This window comes from Pleurodeles waltl, chromosome 9, assembly GCF_031143425.1.
Source record: "Pleurodeles waltl isolate 20211129_DDA chromosome 9, aPleWal1.hap1.20221129, whole genome shotgun sequence".
NCBI classification, from domain to species: Eukaryota; Metazoa; Chordata; class Amphibia; order Caudata; family Salamandridae; genus Pleurodeles; species Pleurodeles waltl.
Genome location: NC_090448.1, coordinates 579,192,082 through 579,218,043, shown reverse-complemented (window position 1 = coordinate 579,218,043; position 25,962 = coordinate 579,192,082). Strand labels below are relative to the sequence as shown.

Sequence of the window (25,962 nt, the reverse complement as noted above, 5' to 3'; positions counted from 1 at the left end):
CTCCAAAATGTTTACTGTTCTACATATTTGATGCCACGTTCCATTTCTTTAATGGACCAGTGAAATGCTCATGTGCCTAAATTGCAAATTTCTCTTTCGAGAGCTTTATGTTTGGGATTTGTATTATTATTATTTTTTTATAAAAGTCTTCTGCAGTTGACCTGAAGTCCAAAGAGGAGAAAGATGCTGAACTGGATAAGAGGATCGAAGCACTACGGAAGAAAAATGAGGCCTTGATGAAGAGGTACCAGGTAAAAACAAGTGACATTCTGGAAATACATCTTTTCATTGACTGAAATGGTTGAACTTTACAGAGCCTGTACTGTTCTCTTCTGCATATGGAAATGTAATACATCTTTAAAACTGTGACAAAAGTGTCTTTGAGAATCATACTTTATATAGTCCCTTCCACAGTGAAACATTTTTTTTTAATTGGAAGTTGAATTCCTTTGATGTGGGCCACCATCCTGGGCGCTTCCTCATGCCTGCATGGAGTGACACGCCTCCAACGTTTGTTTGTCAGGTTTTGAATGAAGGAATGTTTATTGATTTCTTTCCGTACCTAATGTTGTTAAGTCAAGTGACAACACTTCTGTTCACCAGTTGTGCAACTCATTGGGGAGGGGAGAGGTAACCAGTGGTAGCAATGGCGGCCTCTAGCTTACCCCGCCACCCCTGACATTTGCAACCCTAGAGCTTAATTGTTAATTTCTGCTGCCGTTTATTCTGAGGGATCAGGATTGTGTTCCTCCAAATGGCCTGCTGTTGCCTGGCCTTTAAGAAGATCGTGTACCTTGCAGTAACTGTTATCGCTGTAGATGTGAGACGACCTCAGGGCATCACAGAGTGCAAGATTGTTACTCTGCTTCTGCTGCACAGGTACACCCTTATGTGTCGATGTGCCACGCATTAGCTTATTCAGCTGCGGCGGGCAGTGCATGGTATGGTGTATGCAGAGGAGTGGTTCTCACTGCTTGAGCAGTGCTGCCATCTCCCCAGGCCTCTGGGCTGCTCCACAGCCTATGCCTGGGCTCTTCTCAAGTGGTTTCTGTCCACCGGTATTATTTCTCAGGTTCCTGCAGCAAATGCCCATCCTTAGTTCCCCCCTGCAGGCACCTCCACTCCAGGTCTGGAGCCATAACCGACAGACCTTGCAGACACTGTTCTTTCAAACTGCAGGTATGGTTGTAGACACAGGGTAGTTTTGGGCACCTGCTTGGGCACATCATCATGCAGAACCCAAATGTGGCACTGGAATGAAGAATCAAAAAATACTGATACAAGTCTATTTCAAACAACTAAACAGTGTCTTTGTTGTTCATGCAGATTTAGTCAATACACACTTTTTAAAAATTGTTAGTAATTTAGTATCGACATTTAAATGTTAAACCAAAATAAGTGGCATTAGTTAACTATCTTTTATGACTCCCAAAAAGCGTGTGTGTTTTCTTCCACTCATTGCTTTGAATGGAAGAGTTCCCACGCAGGGTTCATGTCCTGGATATCTGCTAGGCAGGTACTTGGGCGTCCCTGCACACGTTTGCTAAGCACTACTGCCTGGACAGTCAGGTTCATCAGGGTTGGCTATTTTGGTCGTTCGGTCCTGCAGGACTTCCTAGTATGATCTTGGTTCGCAGCCCACCACCGAGGATGGCATTGCTTGGGTATCTATTCTAAGGTAAGGAATCTGCAACTAGAAGTCTCTATCGGATGTACAAGTTACTTACCTTCGGTAACAAAATATTTGGTAGAGACATATTCTAGTTGCAGATTCCTTACCCCCACCCATCCTCCCCGCTTGCAAACTGATTTCTAGGGACAGGTATTCCCTCTTTCAGGTCCTTAGCTCTGGCGCACCAATCTCAGTGTTCTTAGCGGCTCTGCGCATTGACGTGGAAAGTCGTTGAAAGAAACTAACGTCAATGTGTATTTTCTACGAATGCTGGAGACTAAACCTCTACCACGTTTACCGGCAATGTCCCAGACTGTAGCCTTGACTGAAGCACAGGACGATCAAGAATGCATTATTTAAGAACACAGTGCTGAGCTAAGCTAAACAGTGCGATAGAAGAAATTAAAACAAGACCGTAAAAACTGGTTATTGTAAAATAACAATGCGAAGCTGAATAAAATATATCTAGGTCAGAGTGCACCGCGGCCTAGTATGTTAAACTAACGTGCATGGAGCTATACTTGAAATGGCTACGCAACACTATGTATGGCACCATTAGGTAAGCATAAGAAAGGATGTAGCATTCTTTTGGGAAACAGGCCACTTGCAAGTTTTTTTATCTTGTGATGGAAAGTATCATGGTATGTGCTGTTGTAGGATATATGTCCTTGTAGATGCAGATGCTTGCACGTGTTTTTGCGCTTTACAAAGCGTTATGGTAATTGACTGAGGAAATGGGGGTGGCAGTCAGATTTTCCAGTTCTGGTATTGCAGAGCAGTGGGATAGATTGTGTTTGTAATGCACAAAGTCCGAAGGATCAGAATGACAGGCATGAGTATGTGGCGCCAAATGTTTCCTTCAGGTTTGTCATCTGATATTGCTGACCAGTGTGTGTGTGTTGACATTGTGGTGTCCAGACCATTTTGGGAACCGAAATGCAAGGATCCCGTATAGGCCAGCATCTGCAGCCATTCAAAGGAAGTTGAAAATTGTAGCCTGCCCCATTAATATTTACTAGACAGATCGATTGGTGGCCCTTTATGAATGTATAATTTGCAATATCGAGTATTAGTACAGAGGTCGCATTTTAAACTCCGTGAAAGCAAAATCGGTCAAGGGGGGCATTAAACATTTTCTACCTAATTAACCTTAAATATGCTTACCAATTGTAGTATTGTATCCTCTGTGTTGTATCTCAGTAGTGCTATATTTTATCACATAATATACAATTTACTTTAATCGTGTTTTTATTGTGATGCCATCATGTTTAAGGTCATTGAACATCGCTTCCAGGAGATCCAGGATCATAGATCATATGATGTCACTTCCTGTGATGTTGTTAATGTTAAAGGGTAGATGACATCACTTTCACTACCCCTGGAATATTTGGTGAATCGACACCCATGGTACAACTGATCTTGTAGTGTATTATTTAAATATGAGGATTGGCGTAGACAAAGTATATTTCTTAGCCACACGTCGAAAATTCTACAGAAGTCCCATGCAGCAGGTAGGAAATAGGCTTGGCTGGGTGTGGGTAGCCTTGTTGGTCTGTAAATGACCAAAAACCCATACGTTTGTGGAAATTCCCAAGCTGAAAACAGTGATTTCCCCAACCTGAAACAGATTTGAGATTTACCCTTCTACAACGGGGAGCAGAACAGATGCCCCCAAGATTTCGTTGGGATGTAGTGGGGAAAAGCTGTCTTCATGGGGATTTTTTCCCCTTACAAAAAAAATGTGCGTTTGTAAAGCATGCTACTTTTCCCCATGTGTAATTGTACACTTCATCAGAGGGAAAGTGGGATTCCATTGAATGTGTCGCATTAATTTTACAGTGGTATGCCTGGAACCCTGCATATGGCTCGACTTTAGGTATCCTGTGAAAAATGTTGGCGAATTCCCTAAAATCTGCATCTGTTTATAGGCATACATATACAATTGCAATTTTTTTTTTTAATGCCCCCTGTGGCTCTGCTAAAGAATGCTGATCTTCTCGATTTCCCACCGGAATTTCTGGGGTAGTGGAAGGCAGTAGGAGCAGGTTATTTTACCTAACTTTAATAGTGTGTCCAAAAACAGTGCAATCAATGTTTATGTTGGAACTGTAAAGGAGAAGCTTAAGTGAGGGGACATGAGTGTTTTTTTTCATACTTGAGGTGCCACCAAACTCTGAATACTAATAAAAAATGTCCAAGCTGTAGCAACTGGAAATTTCCCCTGTCCCATTCGGTTGTTGTAGATTTCATCAGCAGCAACAAAAAAAACTTAAGTGTTGGTGTTTTGTCTATGGAGAACAAAAAACGTAAAAGAAGCGCATAAGTGAACACTTCTAAACCACTGTGGGTTCTTTGAGGCTTCAATTTTCTAGTTTGTCTTATTAAGAAGAAGGTAACCAACTAACCTTGTTACTAATAGGAGACGCTTGTCCCTAACCAGTTGATTTTAACACTCCGCCCCATCCCTGAGAAAAATTTCACTCAACCCCACCAAGCATTGAACTTTTCTGGCTCTCGTTGCTGCGGTATTACTTGAAGGTCATCTAATCCTCATGTGGACATAACCAATTTACTTGGGCACAGACATTAGAGTAACAAGTGAGAGAAAGTAAAAGTCATCATAGGAATTCCTGTGCAGGGAAGAGATGTGGTAGAGTGCCCAACTTGACGACCTCAGTGTGATTCCTTCCTCTAATACTTGTGTGATTTGATTCTTGGCAAACCAGCTTATCACCCTGTATCTTAAAGTATACATATGTGGAATCTGAGCATGTATTTGCGTGCAGTATTCTGCTGTATATTTTGCACTGTTAGTATATTGTCCCATTCATCTTCATCACTTCTGTTTGTGCCCATTCTTTTGCCAACTGCCACTCTTGGATCTGCCATGTCACATGGTGCGCTATATGTGACACAATATCGGAACTCTTTTACACAGTCATACAAGGACGATCCAGTACCACATGTTGAGCTAATAACCGCTACATAGAATAGGTTTCCAGCTGCTGTGTTGGGGCTGTGTGTCGCCAGTGCACCGTCAGGTGTTTATATCTCCCCACGACACGGAAACGAGCTCAGAAGCTGTTATTGTATTCTGAAGAGGATAGAGAAAGTTTCATACACATTGTTGGTCGATAAGACATGCCGTTCTCTAGTGCCTCACACTTTTAAATCACTTCTTTCAGTTATTTTAGTTATTAATTTTCTGTGGAACATAATTGACGTGTACAGTTGGCATATTTTGTATCGCAGCATGGTTCAAATATGTTTTTTTTTTCGTGCATAACTCATTTCCTCGTTTGGATGACAACAGCTAATTCAAAAGCCCTCAGGCTGTTAGCAATTCAAAGTGATCTCACTAATATTACCACATTATTTGGGCACCCATCTGATCTATAGATCCTTTCGAGGGCCAGTTCTTGCCCCTTAGGCACTCCTCGTGTAGAGGGCTGGTCTCTAACTCCATTATCTGGCAGGGTTTCTTCTGGCAAAATATTTGCCCAGCTCCACCAGGATCTGTTCTCCTCATGCCCACAATCTTATCTGTGACACGCAGTAATATTCTCTTGGGTGAGAATTTAGTGGGTCTGGCTTGTAGGCTGGACAATATATAAATAATATATAAATAATGTTCCACCAGAATGCTTCACATATTGGGTGTGTCAATGCCATATATAGGAAGTCACTGATTCTTACCTGGAATCTGGCTCAATTTGGATACTGTAGCATATCTGTTATCCATACTCATTTAGGGGTGAACTAAACCCTGTGTAAATATTTCAGCAGTACACATTGTAATCTGCTGCATAGGACTAAGCTACTGAGTGCAAGTACTGAACCCTCCAATCAGCATCGTGTAACAGTGATAGATCCTCCTCCAGTTGTGCCCCAAGTGGTGAAGTTGATGAGGGGGTACTGGACATAAGGCTGTTGTGCTGGAACTCACTCGTGCAGTGCGCTGTGCACGTTCAGCCCATTGCACTGCACGAGAACAGCACTCTCGAGTGAGAGCGTTGAGGGGAGGCGGTTCGAGGAGGACGAAGCGAGAGGCAACAGTCTTTCCATCCCCATTATATGTGTGACGTATTTACCTGGAGTTAATTATTAATAAACGGTGAAGAATCCAGTTCCAGTGTGGCCCGTCCTTACAAATTAGCAACGAAGGTGAACGACACACATTCCCGGAACCCCGTGTGCCACTGTGACCTCTACATTTACGCTGCGCAGGAGTTCATTAAGAAGTAACAAGTACACAAGAAGAAGCAAGACGCATCCGTGGTATCAGGACATCACTACAAGAACATAACAGGTATACGGAAGGTAATTGTTATCAATTTGTTACCTCCGTTGCTTGCCGTCTGTTTCTCGCGCGCAATCCTCATTTTTCAATCTGTTGGGGCTGCGCGTGTACAAAGGAAAGACGTCCCGTATTGTGGTGGCGCGTACCGCGCGGCTGTGCATTATGGTTTACATTGCCTAGCAACGCTCAAGACTGCATCCCACGGTGCGGTGACGCATTGATATTTCAGGCTTTCTAGCAACGCCCTGTAAAGCGCTACTGAATGAAACAAAACGATGTGGATGGCCTAAGGAAATTTGGTGAAGTGTATTTATAATGGGGCTATTGCACACCTGATACTATACACTACCAAGTATATTTAGAAACAATTGAAGACAAATCTAAATTGAAGACCAGTATATTCAAAATAATACAAGATTATGGCATCTGTAAACATATATAATTTGTCTCCCCCACAAGCATTTATTCCAGGGTCTGGAGAACCTTTATTAAAATGGGAAGAGTGGTGAGAATATTTTGTCAGTTATATCTCCACATTCGATGATGATGATGAAGAGGAGCTAACGCCAGAAAAGAAAAAGAACATTTTGTTGCATTGCCTAGGTGCGGGTGGCTTAAAAGTGTACAATAAAATAAATAACAAAGTTAGACTTGCAGAAGATGGAAATGTCTACACAAACACATTGGATGATTTGGATAATTATTACAAACCAACTGTATGTGTTGCAGTAGACTGTTACAAATTTTTCAATACGAAACAGGCAAAGGATGAGCCTATAGAAGACTATGTCTCAACATTGAAGAAACTGGCTATCACTTGCCGGTTTGGAGCGTTACATGACGAACTGATAAGAGATCAAATAGTGATGAGAGCGTCTAATGAGCACATTCAGGAACAATTATGGGCGTAGGGAGAAAGACATCTCCAGGAGGTAATTGATATAGTGAAAAGAGCTGAGTTGACAAGGTGTTCAAAAGCTGTTTTGAAGGATGGTAATGACAAAAATACAGAACAGATAGTAGCGAAAGTGAGTGGTAGTAAGTACCCGACTCATGTTTTAACCAAGAAGAGGTATGGAGATCAAACTGCACCGGAAGAGAGAAGTAACCAATTTAATACTGCAAGGAAAAAATGCTATAGATGCAGTAGTGCAAATCATTTGGCAAATGATAAAAGATGCCCAGCAAGGAATTTGAAGTGTGGGAAGTGTGGTGTGATGGGACACTTCCAGAAAGTTTGCCAGAAAAAATCAGAAGGAAAAAAAAAACTTGTACACCAAGAAGATGATGCTCAAACGAGCTCCTCTGATGACACTGATCTGAATATGTGTGTTTTAAGTGTAAATGATGAATGCACATTATATGGGGACACTTGTAGTAATATGAAAAAATGAAACCTATATGTGATGTGTGTATCGGTGGTATTGATATCTCGTTTGTGGCAGATTCAGGTTCACCGTATACCATTATTAACAAAAAAGTGTGGGAAAGAAAATTGGAACATAAGGTGAAGGGTAATTTGGAACGGCCAGATGTATCCCTCAAAACATTTACGGGTGAACCAATTGAAATTATTGGCTACAAAATACTGAATTTTGAGATTTAAGACAGGATGAACAAGGGTAAATTATATGTTTCAGCTACTGGGCCATCGGTTTTGGGGAGGATTGATCAGGGCAAACTGGGCATAACCTTAGATCCTAATAGTTCAGAACCAGTTATGACAATACATTCTAAAGAAGCATGGGGAGAACGTGTTCAAAAATAATTTCCCTCAATTTTCGCAAGGCGCATAGGAAAGCTAAAAGTTTTTTGCCGTAAGATACAGTTAAAGCAAGATGCCAAACCATGTGTACACAAAGTAAGGAACATACCTTTTGCACTTAAAGAAGATGTAAAGAAGCAGTTAGAAGAGTTGTTAAGGGATGACATCATTGAGCTATTGGAATCATCGGAGTGGGTATCACCTTTGGTCGTAGTGAGGAAACCAAATGGAAAACTGAGATTGTGTGTTGCCTTGCGCGAGCTTAATAACAACATACTAATTGACCAGTTTCCATTACCTAGAATTAATGAAATGTTGGCACTCCCGAAAGGTGTAAAGTGGTTTTCAACTATTGATCTTTCTGCTGCTTACCATCAAGTTTGCTTACACCCTGATAGCAGGAAATATACTATATTTGTAACACCTTTTGGATGTTATAGATACAAAAGAGTGCCTTTTGGTTTGGCATCGCCAGCTGCGATGTTTCAAAGACTAATGTATGAACTTTTCAAAGGTATAGAGAATGTGTTGATATTTCAAGATGGCATATTAGTGTTGGGGAAAGACAGAGCTGAACATGATAGAAAGATGTTACAAGTGTTGTGTATTTTAAAAGAGAAGGGCTTGACAGCAGAGTTAAGCAAGTGTAAATTTGCGCAGGAACAACTAACCTACTTAGGGAATGTAATCTCTAGAGAAGGAATTAAACCGAAAAGAGAGTTATTAGAGGCAATCAAGGATGCACTACTCCAAAAAACAAGGATGAAGTGAGGGCATTTTTAGGTTTGGTGGAATTTTACGCTAAGTTTGTGAAAAAGCTCACACTTATGAACTGAGACAACTACTTAAGGTGAAAAATAAATTTGAATGGTCCACCTGTCATCAGAAGAGCTTGGAATTTCTCAAAATAAAGTGTGTAGAGCTCCTCCCCCACAGGGTTTTGATCTGGATTTATTAAGCATAATTACTACGGATACTAGTTGTTGAGGGGTAGGTGCGGTAATTACACAAAAGGAGGAGAGTGGTAAGGAGGTGTCCATTGCTTTTGCTTCCTGCTCTCTAACAGCTGCGGAAGAGAAGTACTTGGTTATAGAGCAAGAAGCACTGGCGTGTGCATGGGGTCTAGAGCATTTTAGACAATACGTGTGGGGGAAAAGAGTTATATTGTGCAGTGACCACAAACCCTTAATCAAAGTCTTATCTACAAAGGGGTTATATAATGCTTCCCCAAGATTGGCTCGTATATCAATGAGAATGTTTGATTTCAATTACCAAGTACAGTATGTGCCGGGGATAAAAAAATGTAGTAGCAGATTTTTTAAGTAGGTTACCTTTACCATCTAGAGTTTCTGGAGAAGACATTCGTGATGATTTTCTTATAGCAAATATAGTAGAAGAATTCCCAAGTATATGAAAGGAAGAGTGGTACAGTTCACAAAGTAATGATGAGTTGCAAAGCAAGTTAAGTAAAATGATTTTTCGAAGGATGGCCTTGCAAAAAGAATATTGAGGTAGACTTATTGCCTTATTGGGAAGTGAGAAATGAATTATCAATGGAAGAGGGGTTGATCATGAGGAATGGGATATTGATTCCACCTGAGAAATTACGGGAAAAGCTCCTAGATGTGTGTCATGAGGGGCATTTAGGAATTTCTAAAACTAAACAGAGGGTCAAAAACTGGTATTGGTGGCCAGGGTGTGATTTGGAGATTGAGAGGAAAGTCAGGAATTGTGTGGAATGTGAAGCAAATTACTCGTAAACCTCCACTTCATCCATTGAAAAGCCCCGATATGCCATGGGAAAGACTAGGTGTAGATATTGTAGGGCCCATTCGGGAACATGAAGAACCAGTATATGTTATTGTTTTAATTGATAATTTCACTAAATGGCCAGAATTGGAAATTATACAGAATGCCAAAACCAATAGCATAATTATGTTTTTGGATAGAATTTCCATTAGAGAAGGTTTACCTAAATGTATTGTAAGCGACAATGGAGCACAATTCACAGCAGTGAAATTTAAAGACTATCTGAGGAGGAATGGTATCACACATAAGACCACATCAGTGTACCATCCGGCAGGGAAAGGGGCTGCTGAACGTTTTAATCGTGTGGTCAAAGGTATTATTCAATTGGCAAATAATAATAACCTAATGTGGAAGAAGGAATTGTCTAAAGTGTTGTGGGCATACAGAATTACACCTCTGGAGAGTACAGGGTCCAGTCCATTTGAACTAATGAGGGGTAGAACAGCTGTGTCCAAGGATAATATTGGATGGATGCGGACGCCGAGGAGGAGTGATTGGCCACCTGATTCAGCAGTACACGTTGTAATCTGGTGCATAGGACTAAGCTACTGAGTGCAAGTATTGAACCCTCCAATCAGCATCGTGTAACAGTACTAGATATTCCTACATTTGTGCCCCAAGCGGTGAAGTTGATGAGGGGGGATTGGATATAAGGCAACATTTTAGCTTCAAGATTTCATCTCGCGCAGGCTGTCCAAGATTAGCCTGGCATCAAGGAGTGTGTAATCAGAGATCGATAACCCTCTTGTACGTTCCTTATTTTGAAGTATGTAAAAAAAAAAAAAAAAAATTGTAGATATCATATTCATCCTGTGGTATGGTGAAGGGCTTAAAAAAAACTATAATCTCCCACATCACCCAGTCGGGATATCTCAATATGAGCCCTCAAGTTGCCTCACACCTACAGGTGTCCCTCCACGGCTGGGTTAGTGCTAATGAACTGAAAGCTGTGCCCCCTCTTCAAGCCCCGCTCTATTTTTCAGTTGTTTTTTTTTAAACGTTTGCGTGTCTGCACCATGTTACTACGTAGAGCGTTGTTGGTCCAAATATTTTTCATTCATAAACACATGTTCTTAATAAACAATTTTGGTGTATTTAGACTTGGACTGATCTTTGCTCCTGCATCATTGTTGTCTGTGATCTACACAGTCTGGCTTTTAAAAATTGAGGATATGCTCAGAAATAACGTCCGCACTTTAGATTCTTGGTGAGAACTACAGCCATTCATGTTTTGTTTAATTCCACCCATACAGTGCTTCGTATTAACAAACATTTTCTTGCACTAAGGAAATAGAGGAAGATCGGAAGAAAGCTGAACAGGAGGGTATTGCTGTGACGACCCCCAGAAAAGTGAAACAGCCAGAGGCCGAGCCAGACAAGAGGCGGAAGGAAAAGGAGAATTTTTCAATCGCTGTTGATCTTGTCAATTCATCGGTAATTTGTTTCTTTTCATGTATTTTAAGTCTCTTTATGTATGCAGATCTAATTCCGATGACGGCTTGGAGCAGCAGTCTGATGGAAAATGTGTGTCCTGCCTCTGTTTATCATATTTAATTTGCCAATCTTGTATTTGGTCAAATGAGTTCTAATCACAACACTTGTAGATGGTCATGTGTGTGCGTTTTATAATTTATGTATTTATTTTTTGTTCAATCATCCTTTGTGGGAATGGTGTTAAAAGGAGTTTAACTGAGGAATCGGCTAATAAGCTGAACAGAATTTAGCACCAGACATATTTTGAGTTGCTGGTGTTAAACCTACAATTACCAGACTATGGCCTTTGGCCTTTCCCCAAAACCCCACTTGCTTGACTGACCTTGAGTCTACAGTTAAATCATGTACCCTCTATCTCTGTGCTTCTCCTCGTGCATATAAAAATCACTACAAACTCCATCCCCGTCTCACCACATATCAAATGTACCTTGCTGCTGTTAGTAGTGTTCCTACATAAAATTCTGAAATTTCTGTGTTATGGTGTATATAGAGAACGCCACAACTTCTGTGGCTACGTCTTCGCTCTTCTCTATATAAATACATAAATAAATGCAAATATTTCAATAAATAACCCAAGAATACATTTATATATTATGAATGTTGTGTGGTGTTATCGTTTTGGTCCAATAGTGATTTGAGGGTTGGATTTGCAAAGATCTTTCTTCACCAAACTTTAACTTAAGTATTCATAGTGACCAAGTCACACACACACAAATTCCCAGTCCCCTTTCATAAAATTAAGATTTGGTGTAATTTTAAGTGTGCAAAGTATAGTGGGATTTTCACATTGTTATATTTAGTGCTGGTACATTAGGATGGGTTTTGTGAGGGGGTGCATTTATAAAGCACATGAATCTCCACAGTGCAGTACATTTGTGAGTATTCACATGCAACTTGCTGGTACAATCCCACTCAGAAGACATGCTTTCTCTTTACTGCTGCCCAAGTATTAAGTGAATTTCCAAAGTGCATATGGAGAGAGTATAAGACAATATTTAAGAGGTGTAAGATAAGGCATTTCTGAGGAAGACCCACAGGTCATGGCTAGAAAACGCCTCTGGCTGCTACTTGGGGCTCCATTCCTGTCCATCATTTTCTGCCAACTATGCCACTGCAGACAGAGACCATCCATATGCACATCACACTGGTTCTTTCTTTAATGCAAATAGAACAGCCCAAATTGACCACTGAATACTTCTCTTAATGGTAACAAAAGCAAACAGAAAGCCGGTTTGGCCTCCGGCACAGTAAGTATGGGAAAACTTTCTGGGTCCCTGTCACACTTATGGTGACTCACTAAGGCAAACATAAAGGTGATCAGTGGAATGGAATGCTTCAAAAATATCTTAGCCAGTAACAATCACTCAGGGTTGCATTCTAGTCCATCATTTTTACCCACTGTGCCACTACAAAGATGGCCGCTGTATGCAAACCAAACCTGGCCCTGCTGTAAACAGACTGCAATGTGCCTTATAGCTTCCCAGTCGTGCAGCACTGCCACAATGATTCAGAGACTAATAAGGGTGCAAAGTCCTTAATATCCAGCTCTCCATAGGCCATATTGACAAACCAGCTGGAACTTCTTGCCTAGACTCTGAGATGTCAAGCTTAAAACTTAAAGAAAGTTTTTTGTTGGGCATGTGCAGGTGGGGTTTGCAGGAGTGGCTGTGACACAGGCAAATATGGGTGGAATAAATGACATCATGACATTAGGCCTGGAACATGCAGCACTCCACGGATTTCAGCACAGACTAGTGTCAGGACTTCAATTCTCACTCACAACCTGCTATACAGGAGCCACACAAATTAATTTCCATCTATGAGCTGGCAAGAACCCCATCTCCCATCCTTCTTTTTTGACCCTTTTTCTGACTGTTTCATACACTGTATACAGGTTCACCAGGATTGCAGCTTTTCTTTTAAACAATGTTGTGATGCCCTTTGTGTGCCCCTTCAGACAACTTGAGGTTGGAATTTGCCTATTGGCTAGTTCATCTCTTTTCTGAATGGACCTTCAAAGCAGTCCATGGGATAGGAGAAGAAGTTGGGGTCATGGTCCAAAAAGAGGCCCCGTTGGCCTGCAAGCATTGTTTGGATACTGAATGAAACCTGGCTAAGCAAAGAACAATCTAATATACTCATGTTAGGTAACAATAATGTTGACTTACTTTAAATAAGATGAAAGCAGTCTTTACTTAGCCTAGTACAATTCTGTACTAGACCTTCAAAATTTAAAATGGCGGATGCAATGAAATATGTGACTTTTGTCACCTGACACCACTCCACAGTCTGTTCTTGGACTCCTGTAGTCTTGCAATATTGTTGAGTATTATTGAATGTTTTGAAGTGGTAATTGATGATCATTTTTGTGAAATGATCTTCCTCGTTACAGCAGAAGACCTACTATGAATTAAAGTATTTTCTTGATTAGGCCACAGTTATTTTCCCCAATTCTCTTTTAATATTTGCATAATCTTTGCCTCCTGTAGTCTTGCAGTATTGAGTATTATCAAATGTTTTGAAGTGGTCAGGAAGGATTAATATTGTGAAATGGTCTTCTTCTCTACAGTATAAGACCTACTGGGAAGTAAAGGATTTTGTCGACTAGGCCAGAGTTCTTTTCCCCAATTCTCTTGTAATACTAGCATGATTTTTATGATGACAGTACGGGATAACTGGAGATGTCCCAAGTGTGTCTTTATAAGAATGGCAACTTTGGTTCCAGTGTCTTTGCTCTTTTGGTATACATAGGCAAATGGGTCCAGCTTGGTAAAAAAAAAAATCTACTTTGAGCTGAGTTACTGTTTGTACTCCCTAGTCTATATTCGGTCAGACCTGTCAGCATCAGTTTTAAATGGTCTGTCACCACATCCCCTCAACAGGTTTTGGGAGATTGGAATCAGCGACGGTCCTCTCACCTGTTCTCTGGGTTTCAACCTTGCTGGTCATTTCAGCTGTCTCTTAATTGATTCCATTTTTTAGTTGGAACCCAAACTGTAGTTTTCTTCAGGGATCTATTTAATCTCTTACCATTTAATGTCTACATAATCCCTTTAGCCTACCTGGCTCACTAAAATGGTTTTGGCCTATTTGTATAAGGAGCTGAAATTCACATTGTGTGAAGATAACTAGGGATATTTACGAGCTAGTATCTGCTTTCTACAGTTAGCTAACCAAGGTTGAATCATGTTGTCTCATGTCAAATGTGGACTAGATGAAGTTGCTTTGTTGAGCTAGTCCCTCTCCTTTCTGCAAATTTTCTCTTTATGTCCACCGTTCTTGGGTTCTAAACTAGTTTAAAAAAAACACTTTGGCTTAAAAACTTTACTTTCTCTGGTGGCTTGTGTCAGTGAAGTGCAAAGAGCTACTACTTTCAGTTACACTCTTTGAAGCGTACCTTACATCTGTTCACATTTTTCTCACAAAGTCCAGATTATCAATGCCTTTGTTTCACCACATCCTGATTGTAACATGATCCTCCTTGGTCACAGAGTACTTAATTCACCAGCTTCAACTAATTCAAAATTGTGCAGCTAGATTGGTGCTGAGATGAGTTGAGGAAATATATAAGCCCAGTGCTGGCCTCCTTACATTGATTGCCTTTTAAATGTATTTGTATGGTCACAGAACCATGTTCTCTTCAGCCTATATTTTGAGCACCCTGGCTCAGTATTTTTTAGGTAACTATATCATTAATGCCACAGAACTAACTTCCTTGCTGTTACTGATGTCCGCTGTCCAACTATTTGAGGTGACATTTTATTTGTAGGTTGCAGCCTACCAGACAGTGCAGCTATCTGGTTTGCTAAAGATATTTTTAGGACTTTCAGAAAATTGACGTAGCAATGCATTGTGCTTGTTGATTACCATTGGCTTTGTGGTATATAACTCAGTTTCTGGCTTTCCATTTGCTGGCTTTATTTGCTTTAGACTTTCCAGGTTTAGTTTGTCTCTCCTGTTTCCTAAACTGTGTTTTCTGTATTCTTCCACAGACTGTCTCTCTCTATTAACAGGCCTTTAGATCTTGTTCTTAGGATATCACATTTTCTGTGCATTCAAAGACCGAGGTTAAATGTCAGGCGCTGTCCTCCAAGGGCGCTTGTTAACTTTTCTTTCCCTGACGTAGTGAGAGGATTTATGTGACAATCTTGCTGAAAACTGGGGGTAGGAAAGAGTTTTTTTGTAGCACATGACAACCTTTAAATGAACTGTATAAATATTGCAGACTATAGCAGGATTATGAATTAAGAATCGAAGCACATTGTTTGTTATTTCTAAAGTGTGTGGGAAAGAAATACTTTAATGTGATCAAAAAGAATCCCTAAACTATGATGAAATGTCCACACATTTTCATCTGCAGTATATAGTTTTATTAATAGAGCTTTAGGTCTGTGCAAATGTAAAGGTAATTTCAGTTGAAAATGTGTTGTCTGTAATGGCATTGTGCTAAAACACCATGAATAGTCAACTCCATGCCACTGCGCCACTCCATGCCACTGCACTCTGCGTCACTTCAGGCTACGCCTCTCTACTCTACCCTGTACCACTCAACTCTGTGCAAATGCACTCTTCGCCACTGCACTCTTCGCCACTACACTCTTCGCCACTCCAGTCGAGGCCACAACAATCTACTTTACGCAGCTTCACTCTGTTACTGTGCTCTATGCCACTCTGCAACACTGCACTCTGTGCCACTACACTCAATGCAAATACAATCTACGCCAATGTACTTCACTCTTTAACTCTCAACTCTATGCCCCTGCACACTACGCCAATCCACTGTACGCCACTCTAATCCACTCTGCACCTCTGCTCTCTGTCATTGCACTCAATACCACTTTACTCTGACACCCCACTCTGTGCCACTCTACATAACTGTAGCTTTCCCTCCTCCACTCTCTCACTTCACTCTACTCTAAAACAATCTATACTACATCACTGCACTCTACCCACTATGCTCCAATCTGCACCACTCCACAAAACTGTATTCTGCTCTTAACAACAGCACATTACGCCAATGCACTCTTCTCTGCATCACTGTACTCTACACCCCTGCTCTCTACGCCACTCTACTCCACTCTGACACCCTACTAGGGTTGTTTAGAAGATCATAGTAATAAATTGAGGTTTTAGGTCGGCCAGGAGCGGTAGAGGAGGGAAGAACTTAGAGAGGGTTATTTTGGAGATCATAGTAGTAGAATGGGTTTGGGATGAGTCAGAGAGTGGGGATAGAGGACAGATTGATAGATGTATAGGGTAATGGAGAGACAGAGTAAAGCTTACAATAGAGTAATTATATTTATTTTCCCTCTTGTACAGTAAGACTAAAGTAAGAGATTTAAAGTTGTGTTGTATAAACATAGACTTTCAAGATTTGCAATATTTTAAATTAATTTATTTGTGTACTTTTCTAACATTATCTTAGCATTCCTCAATTTTCAATGGCGAAATGTTTGCTGATAACATAGTTAAGATAACATTTGCTCATTGTGATAGATAAAAAATAAAAACAGGGATTCATAAGTATCTAATCTAACAACTTATCTAGGAACTATGCTATGAACTATAAATATGTTAAGCATAGAATAATACATGTATATACATACACGTACATACATTGTATACGTGTGTGTGTGTGTATATATATATATATATATATATACACACGTACATATATGTATAAATATATATATATATATATATATATACATTTATCTGAGTAAATATACATTTGTTAAACAGGCTTAAAGAGTATGTATACGTTTTAATATTATGAAATAGTAATTAAACATATTTTGTCAATAAATTCACATATCTAGATATATACATATAATCTGATTATAAATGTTTACCAACACAGGCATATGCAGTCCATTGCTGTTTAGATATGGTGCTTGTAGGAGGCTGGCCTGGCTTGTAGTGGGTACCAGAGGTACTTGCACCTTGTGCCAGGTCCAGTTATCCCTTATTAGTGTAGAAGAGGAGTTTCTAGCAGCTTAGGCTGATAGAAGGTAGCTATGGCAAAGCAGCTTAGGCTGAACTAGGAGACATGTAAAGCTCCTACTATACCACTTATATCATATGCACAATATCATAAGAAAACACAATACACAGAGTTACTAAAAATAAAGGTACTTTATTTTTATGTCAATATGCCAAAAGTATCTCAGTGAGTACCCTCAGTATGAGGATAAGTTATATACACTAGATATATGTACACAAACCAAAATTAGGTAAGTAATAGCAAGAAAAGTAATGTGGATTGCAATAGGAGCACATAGGTATAGGGGCAACACAAACTATATACTCGAAAAGTGGAATGCGAACCACGAATGGACCCCAGACCTATGTGAGCTTGTAGAGGGTTGCTGGGACTGCAAGAAAACAGTGAGGGTTAGAAAAATAGCCCACCCCAAGACCCTGAAAGGTAGGTGTAAGGTGCACCTACTACCACCAGAGAGGACAGAAGTTGTGATAGGGGGATTCTGCAGGAAGAACAAACACCAGCAAGGCAACAACAGTGGATTTCCGGACCTGAGTACCTGTAAGACAAGGGGACCAAGTCCAATAGTCGCGACAGTGTCGAGAGTGGGCAGGAGCCCAGGAAATGCCAGCTGAGGGTGCAAGGAAGCTGCCACCGGGTGGAAGAAGCTTGGAGCTCTGCAAGAAAAAAGAGGTCTAGGGACTTCTCCTTTGGAAGACGGATGTCCCACATCGTGATGAAGCTTGCAGAGGTGTTCCCACGCAGAAAGACCGCAAACAAGCCTTGCTAGCTGCAAGGGTCGCAGTAGAGGTTTTTGGGTGCTGCTGTGGCCCAGGAGGGACCAGAATGTCGCTACTTGGAGGAGGCGACAGAGGGGCGCCCAGGAACTCAGGGAGCCCTCACAGAAGCAGGCAGCACCCGTAGAAGTACCCTAACAGGCACTTGGAAGAAGAGTGAACTGGAGTCCACGTGAAGTCACAAAAGGGAGTCCCACGACGCCGGAGGACAACTCAGAAGGTTGTGCACTGCAGGAAGGAGTGCCGGGGACCCAGGGATGGCTGTGCACGAAGGAAATCCTGGAAGACTGCACAGGAGCCGGAGCAGCTGCAAATCACATGGTACCCAGCAATGCAGTTTAGCGTGGGGAGGCAAGGACTTACAGCCACCAAACTTGGACTGAAGAGTCACTGGACTGTGGGAGTCACTTGGACATGGTTGCTGAGTTCCAGGGACCGCTCTCGTCAGGATGAGAGGGGACCCAGAGGACCAGTGTTGCAGTCTTTTGGTGCCTGCGTTAGCAGGGGGAAGATTCCGTCGACCCATGGGAGATTTCTTCTGAACTTCTGGTGCAGGGTGAAGGCAGGCTACCCCCAGAGCATGCACCACCTGGAAACAGTCGCGAAAGCCGGCAGGATGAGGCGCTACAATGTTGCTGGTAGTCGTCTGGCTACTTTGTTGCGGTTTTTCAGGTGTCCTGAGCATCCAGCGGTTGATCCTTTGGTAGAAGGTGAAGAGGGAGATGCAGAGGAACTCTGATGAGCTCTTGCATTCGTTATCTAAAGAATTCTCCAAAGCAGAGACCCTAAATAGCCAGAAAAGGAGGTTTGGCTACCTAGGAAGGAGGATTGGCTACCAAGAGAGGTAGGAGCCTATCAGAAGGAGCTTCTGACGTCACCTGCTGGCACTGGCCACTCAGAGCAGTCCAGTGTGCCCCCAACACCTCTGTTTCCAAGATGGCAGAGGTCTGGGACACACTGGAGGAGCACTGGGCACCTCCCCTGGGAGGTGCAGGTCAGGGGAGTGGTCACTCCCTTTCCTTTGTCCAGTTTCGCGCCAGAGCAGGGCTGGGGGATCCCTGAACCTGTGTAGACTGGCTTATGCAGAGATGGGCACCATCTGTGCCCATCAAAGCATTTCCAGAGGCTGGGGGAGGCTACTCCCCCCCCCCCCCCCCCCCCCCCAGCCATCACACCTATTTCCAAAGGGAGAGGTCTCTCAGAGGAACTCCTTTGTTCTGCCTTCCTGGGCCAGGGCTGCCTGGACCCCAGGAGGGCAGAAACCTGTCTGAGGTGTTGGCAGCAGCTGCAGTGGAGACCCCGGAAAGGCAGTTTGGCAGTACCCGGGTACTGTGCTAGAGACCCGGGGGATCATGGAATTGTCCCCCCAATACCAGAATGGTATTGGGGTGACAATTCCATGATCCTAGACATGTTACATGGCCATGTTTGGAGTTACCATTGTGACGCTATACATAGGTAGTGACCTATGTATAGTGCACGCGTGTTATGGTGTCCCCGCACTCACAAAGTCCGGGGAATTTGCCCTGAACCAGGTGAAGGTTAGACATATAGGTGACTTAAAAGCTACTTAAGTGCAGTGGTAAATGGCTGTGAAATAACGTGGACGTTATTTCACACAGGCTGCACTGGCAGGCCTGTGTAAGAATTGTCAGAGCTCCCTATGGGTGGCAAAAGAAATGCTGCAGCCCATAGGGATCTCCTGGAACCCGAATACCCCTGGGTACCTCAGTACCATATGCTAGGGAATTATATGGGTGTACCAGTATGCCAATGTGAATTGGTAAATTTAGTCACTAGCCTGTTAGTGACAAATTTGGAAACCAGAGAGAGCATAACCACTGAGGTTCTGGTTAGCAGAGCCTCAGTGAGACAGTTAGGCATCACACAGGGAACACACATAGGCCACAAACTTATGAGCACTGGGGTCCTGGCTAGCAGGGTCCCAGTGACACATAACAAACATACTGACAACATAGTGAAAACCGTATGAGCACTGGGCCCTGGCTAGCGGGATCCCAGTGAGACAGTGAAAACACTCTGACATATACTCATAAACAGGGCAAAAGTGGGGGTAACAAGGCTAGAAAGAGGCTACTTTCTCACAGTGCTTATGAAACAAAGAGCCAACTCTTGAGTAATCTTCTGAAGACAAGATAGTTATCCTGGATCTTATATTTGGGGGTAATGAATTCCATAGTTTGGCCACGTGAACAGAGAAGCATGTACCACCTATAGTCTTTTTCTTGTATGGTGGTGTTTCAAGGGGGAATGACAATTTTGATCTGAGGTCTCTTTCTTGAATGTATTTGGTGGTTTTATTCCTGATGAAGAGCTGTCCTGTTCCATGTATTGTTTTGTGGGTGATACAAAGCAGTTGAAGTTGGATCTTCTGGCAGCCTGTAACCAATGCAGTGCCCTCGAGGCAGCTGAGATGTGGGCTTGTGGCTTTACATGTAGTAGTCTGTCAGCTGGGTTCTAAATGTTTTGTCGTTTTTTTTATAGTAGATGGAGATGATTCATTGTAAAGGCCCTTGGTGTAATCTAGTTTAGATAATACAAGAGAGATAGTAGTCTGGATCTTGTGGGGGAAGATGCAATGCAGAATTTTCAAGATGGTGAGGCTTGATCGCGGTAATTTGTCCACTTGGGCATTCAATTGGTAATTCCAAGATGGACATTGTGATTTTCGCATAATTATAGATTATCTCTGTGTGCCATAATCTGTTGCATAATCAGCAGATTTTTAAAAAAATTGCTCTAAGTTCAAACATCACAACCTTTACTAAATATGCGACATATCGCTGCGCACCGGAAGGCCCTTTGCAGAGATGGACTTGCCACCTTTTTGTTGCTTATTGGTATATTTGGGTGTTAAATTGGTACTAATGAAGTGCACCAAATGCCCAGAGAAAGTTATCAAGTTTAAAACTGACAAAATGAAGTAGCATTACAGCAAAATGTGCTACAATTTGCAGCACAATTTGGCTCTTTTTGCCACATCTTTTGCCACATCTTTTACTCAACCCTGCTGCATAACATTTGGACCTCACCTGCTACATAATTCCAGCAGCCCCGCTGTTAGTTCATTAACACCATTGTCATCGGGCGGGGCAAGAATGTTTCCCTAATCATGGTTCAAAACGAGCCCTTTTAATAAACATGTAACTAAAGCATGAAGTTGTAGTGTACTGTGATTTACAATCAGCACAGTTTACCTTGAAGTAGCTACAAACTTTCCAAGTGACATGCAGGTTTACTGATACAACCATACAGTGTACAAACAGTAATGTTTGGAAATCGAGTTTATGCAAAAATGTCATTTGGACATCGCCAAGTAGTGTTCTGATTTGTTTTGCTCCTATTTAAATCTTTGCATCATACTTCTGAATTACAAAAACGTGGATGTGTAATTCCTGAATCCTATTTTGAAATATTTGTACTATTTATCAAGAAACCATTTAAATGTTGTGTTAGGAAAATAACTTACATCCTACCGCCCTTTTGTTTCACGATTGTCAGAAAGCTCACTTTAAAAAATCATCTAAGAGTAAAAAGAGGGGAAAAAAGTAAACACCATATTTTAGGATAAGATAAGCAGCACTTAGTAGAAAGAAACAGCTATCTGACCTCTGTCCTGGAATAGACACCAAATGTGTCAAGACAAAACAAGATTAAAAAACATAATTGCTCAATGATTTTCTGAATGAACAGAACACCTGTTACTTTCCAGCTCACGTTCACTCATCAGATTGGACCAATAGATCCTAAAAATAGCTCAACCTGATAAAATCTCACTCGCCATTGGGATTGGGCAGTAGATTTTTCAAGACCTGACAAGAATGTGGACTTACTAAATTTAAGAAGGTCCTGAAGACATAGTTGCTAAAATATCATTTCTACTGGTTCTTTCATAGTTCCTTCCCAATTTTAAATATTGTTCGATGTCCCGGTTAATTTCATAGCGCCTTGATACCGTTTAGAGTGAACACAGCACTTTACAAAACCTATTCTAATCATGTGTGTTTAGTTTTCTGCTTGGGTTTTAACGTATTAAAATGCTGGCATGCCAGGTATGTTGAATGGGGAGGTTTGAAGACACAAGCGAAGTACCGCTTTTTTCTCTTTTTTGTTTAGTTTTGTTTGTTTAACAAGTAGCTACTGTTGTCTGTATGCAAGGTGTCATGAATGAATGCAAATCGAAACGGTAGGAGTCTACATATTGTCTACGGCCCTTTTTCTACACTCGACATAGTCTAGTCAGTTATGTTTATTATAAAACGCCACTTCTTTCTGAAGACTTACTTTTAATAATCTGCTGCCACCTAGTGGTTCTGTAAATCAGTGAGTCGTTTTACCTGTATTCGGTAAAAAAAAAAGTCTCCGTTGTACTTAAGTCGTGTATGATTTGCTCGTTCGTTACGAAGTCTTTTGTGTGCAGAGCTTTAATACTATAATTTACGTATTTCGACACCATGGGTGAACTTTCTTCACACGAAGACATGATTTTCCTATTATCTCCGTGTGGTTGCGTTAAATTTGCAAAGAGATTACTTGCCATCGCTTCGGCCTAGTTATAGCATGTATTCGTATATACCACAATGGAAAAAAATTGCATTTGTGCCAGGCATTTACTAGGATTTTGTTAGTGCGAGTTGCCATATACGAGGGAAGTCAGCTCATGCTGGTTTTCCAGCTAAAAGCAATTTTAATGTTCAATTTGTGTTTTACCTTTTATTGACCGTCTATACGCAAGCACTGAGCACCTACCTATGCCTATGAACGTAGCTTAACTGCCTTCCACCAAACAATCTCAGAGTAGGTTTATGAATTCTCACTCACTTAGATTTATATAAATGTATATCAAAATAACCTTTTGTTGATTTTGAGTACTAAAAATGTGAAGATTTTTTTACCATCAGTTAATTTCGTAGATGGAACCTGAGTACCGAGTGTGTGCACTTTATTGGCTCACAAGGCTAGGAATGGATTTTGCTGGGTGGTCGTGAGCATGTAGCTTTACCTCCTAGATCCACAGTCGGTCCCTGTGATGCGAACCTCACCTTTTCTCCATCCGCCTTAAACCCTATCGCCTAGCCTCTTCTTTCCATTCTAAGGCTGCTTCTGAGCCGTGCCCTCTTTACTCCCAGCTATAAGTGAAGGTATGGTGTTAACTCTAGAAGCCATTAACCCCTTCGCTGCCAGGCCTTTTCCCCCCTCCTGTTCCAGGCCTTTTTTTGCCTATTTGGGGCAGTTCCCGCTTAGGCCCTCATAACTTTTTGTCCACATAAGCTAACCAAGCCAAATTTGCGTCCTTTTTTCCAACATCCTAGGGATTCTAGAGGTACCCAGACTTTGTGGGTTCCCCTGAAGGAGGCCAAGAAATTAGCCAAAATACAGTGAAAATTTTGTTTTTTTTAAAAAAAATGGAAAAAGTGGCTGCAGATGAAGGCTTGTGGTTTTCCCCCTGAAAATGGCATCAACAAAGGGTTTGCGGTGCTAAACTCAGCAGCTTCCCAGCTTTCAGGAACAGGCAGACTTGAATCAGAAAACCCAAGTTTTCAACACAATTTTGGCATTTTACTGGGACATACCCCATTTTTGCAATTTTTGTGTGCTTTCAGCCTCCTTCCAGTCAGTGACAGAAATGGGCATGAAACCAATGCTGGATCCCAGAAACCTAAACATTTCTGAAAAGTAGACAAAAATCTGAATTCAGCAAGGGGTCATTTGTGTAGATCCTACAAGGGTTTCCTACAGAAAATAACAACTGAAAAAGAAAAATATTGAAATTGAGGTGAAAAAAACATCAATTATTCTCTACGTTTTACTCTGTAACTTTTCCCTGCAATGTCAGATTATCGAAAGCAATATACCGTTACGTCTGCTGGACTCCTCTGGTTGCGGGGATATATAGGGCTTGTAGGTTCATCAAGAACCCGAGGAACCCAGAGCCAATAAATGAGCTGCACCCTGCAGTGCGTTTTCATTCTATACCGGGTATACAGCAATTCATTTGCTGAAATATAAAGAGTAAAAAATTGCTATCAAGAAAACCTTTGCATTTCCAAAAAGGGCACAAGATAAGGTGTTGAGGAGCAGTGGTTATTTGCACATCTCTGAGTTCCGGGGTTACCATACTAGCATGTGAATTACAGGGCATTTCTCAAATAGATGTCTTTTTTACACACACTCCTACATTTGGAAGGAAAAAATATAGAGAAAGACAAGGGGCAATAACACTTGTTTTGCTAATCTATGTTCCCCCAAGTCTCCCGATAACAATGATACCTCACTTGTGTGGGTAGGCCTAGCGCCCGCGACAGGAAACGCCCCAAAGCGCAACGTGGACACATCCCATTTTTAAAAAAAAAACAGAGGTGATTTTTGCGAAGTGCCTACCTGTAGATTTTGGCCTCTAGCTCAGCCTGCACCTAGGGAAACCTACCAACCCTGTGCATTTTTGAAAACTAGAGACCTAGGGGAATCCAAGATGGGGTGACTTGTGGGGCTCTGACCAGGTTCTGTTACCCAGAATCCTTTGCAAACCTCAAAATTTGGCTAAAAAAAACACCCTTTCCTCTCATTTCGGTGACAGAAAGTTTTGGAATCTGAGAGGAGCCACAAATTTCCTTCCACCCAGCGTTCCCCCAAGTCTCCCGATAAAAATGATACCTCACTTGTGTGGGTGGGCCAGGTGCCTGCAACAGAATAAGGCCCAAAACTTGAAGGGATAGCAGAGCGAGTTTATAAGGGCATATTCTTTTATACATCTTTAGACGGACTCTGCTTTGGGGACCCACATAAGTGAGGTGTCATTTTACTTGGGAGACTGAGGGGAAAACTGGGGAGTAGGAATTTTGTGCTGGAGTGGTGATCCTACTAAGAAAAGTCAGGAAAATATGCTTTTTTAATGCAAATTTTGAGGTTTACAGAGGAGTCTGGGTAAGAAAATGTTGGGGGAGCCACGCAAGCCACACCTCCCTGGACTCCTTGGGGTGTCTAGTTTTAAAAAATGTCTGGGTATTGTAGGTTTCCCTAGATGAAGGCCGCACCCAGGACCATAAACATAGGTGGGCCCTCCTCCCCCCCAAACACAGGTATTTTTGTAATATATCATTTTGATGTGTGCACATACGTCCGTGATGTGCCAAACACTAAAATTGTGAAAAGAAACACACTTAGGTTATGTGAAGAAGACCCCTCACCCACCAACCAAGTTGGTGGCAAGCTTCATCATCGGGGTCCCACCCGAGGCACCTAGCGTGTCACAGGTGTGCTGCGACGCCTGATTACAGCAGAGCAGGTTTTGTCATTTTTAGCACACATACAGGTTGGATTTGGCACGAGGGTGAGTGATGGTTCAGTGGATCAAATTTTATTAACAAGAGATTTCACAAAAATGAAATGCACTGCTAATAACTGAAAGGCAAAAAACTGAACCAATGACTCAGCTCGTGAGCTGTAAAGCCGCGACAAGGCACCAACCGCTTTACAGTCCATTCACACACCTTTCATACATGACACGCACAAGACCATTCACACCGCCAGCCATGGGCCCAGCACATTACAACACTCACATCGACAGACCGCGCCACTCAAGGGCCCATTACTTACATACGCCCACATGCCTGATACAAGAATCACACCAGCTGATGGGAGTATGGACTGCCGTTTGGCTGGCACCGCCAGCCAAGCGCCACCCCAGGGACACCGCCGGCCAAGCGCCACCCCAGGGACACCGCCGGCCAAGCGCCACCCCAGGGACACCGCCGGCCAAGCGCCACCCCAGGGACACCGCCGGCCAAGCGCCACCCCAGGGACACCGCCGGCCAAGCGCCACCCCAGGGACACCGCCGGCCAAGCGCCACCCCAAGGACACCGCCGGCCAAGCGCCACCCCAGGGACACCGCCAGCCAAGCGCCACCCCAGGCACACCGCCAGCCAAGCGCCACCCCAGGCACACCGCCAGCCAAGCGCCACCCCACGCACACCGCCAGCCAAGCGCCACCCCACGCACACCGCCATCACTATTTTTGTTTATAAACAACAAAGAAACCACTAATTATAAAATAAGCACAAAATTACAAACACAAAAGCTCTAACTAAATACATGACAGAGATGCCAACCGTGAAACATAT

General features: G+C 42.2%; 1 protein-coding gene across 4 annotated transcripts in view; it reads left to right on the top strand.

Annotated features, from left to right (window-relative positions):
- CCDC9 (coiled-coil domain containing 9) overlaps positions 1-25,962 on the top strand; it is a 364,568-nt gene that overhangs the window by 47,552 nt on the left and 291,054 nt on the right. For all 4 annotated transcript variants that reach the window (XM_069207573.1, XM_069207570.1, XM_069207571.1 and 1 more), the window contains exons 3-4: positions 147-251; positions 10,834-10,980. In XM_069207573.1, the coding sequence (XP_069063674.1) occupies positions 147-251; positions 10,834-10,980 (252 nt within the window). The remainder of the gene's footprint in view (positions 1-146; positions 252-10,833; positions 10,981-25,962) is intronic.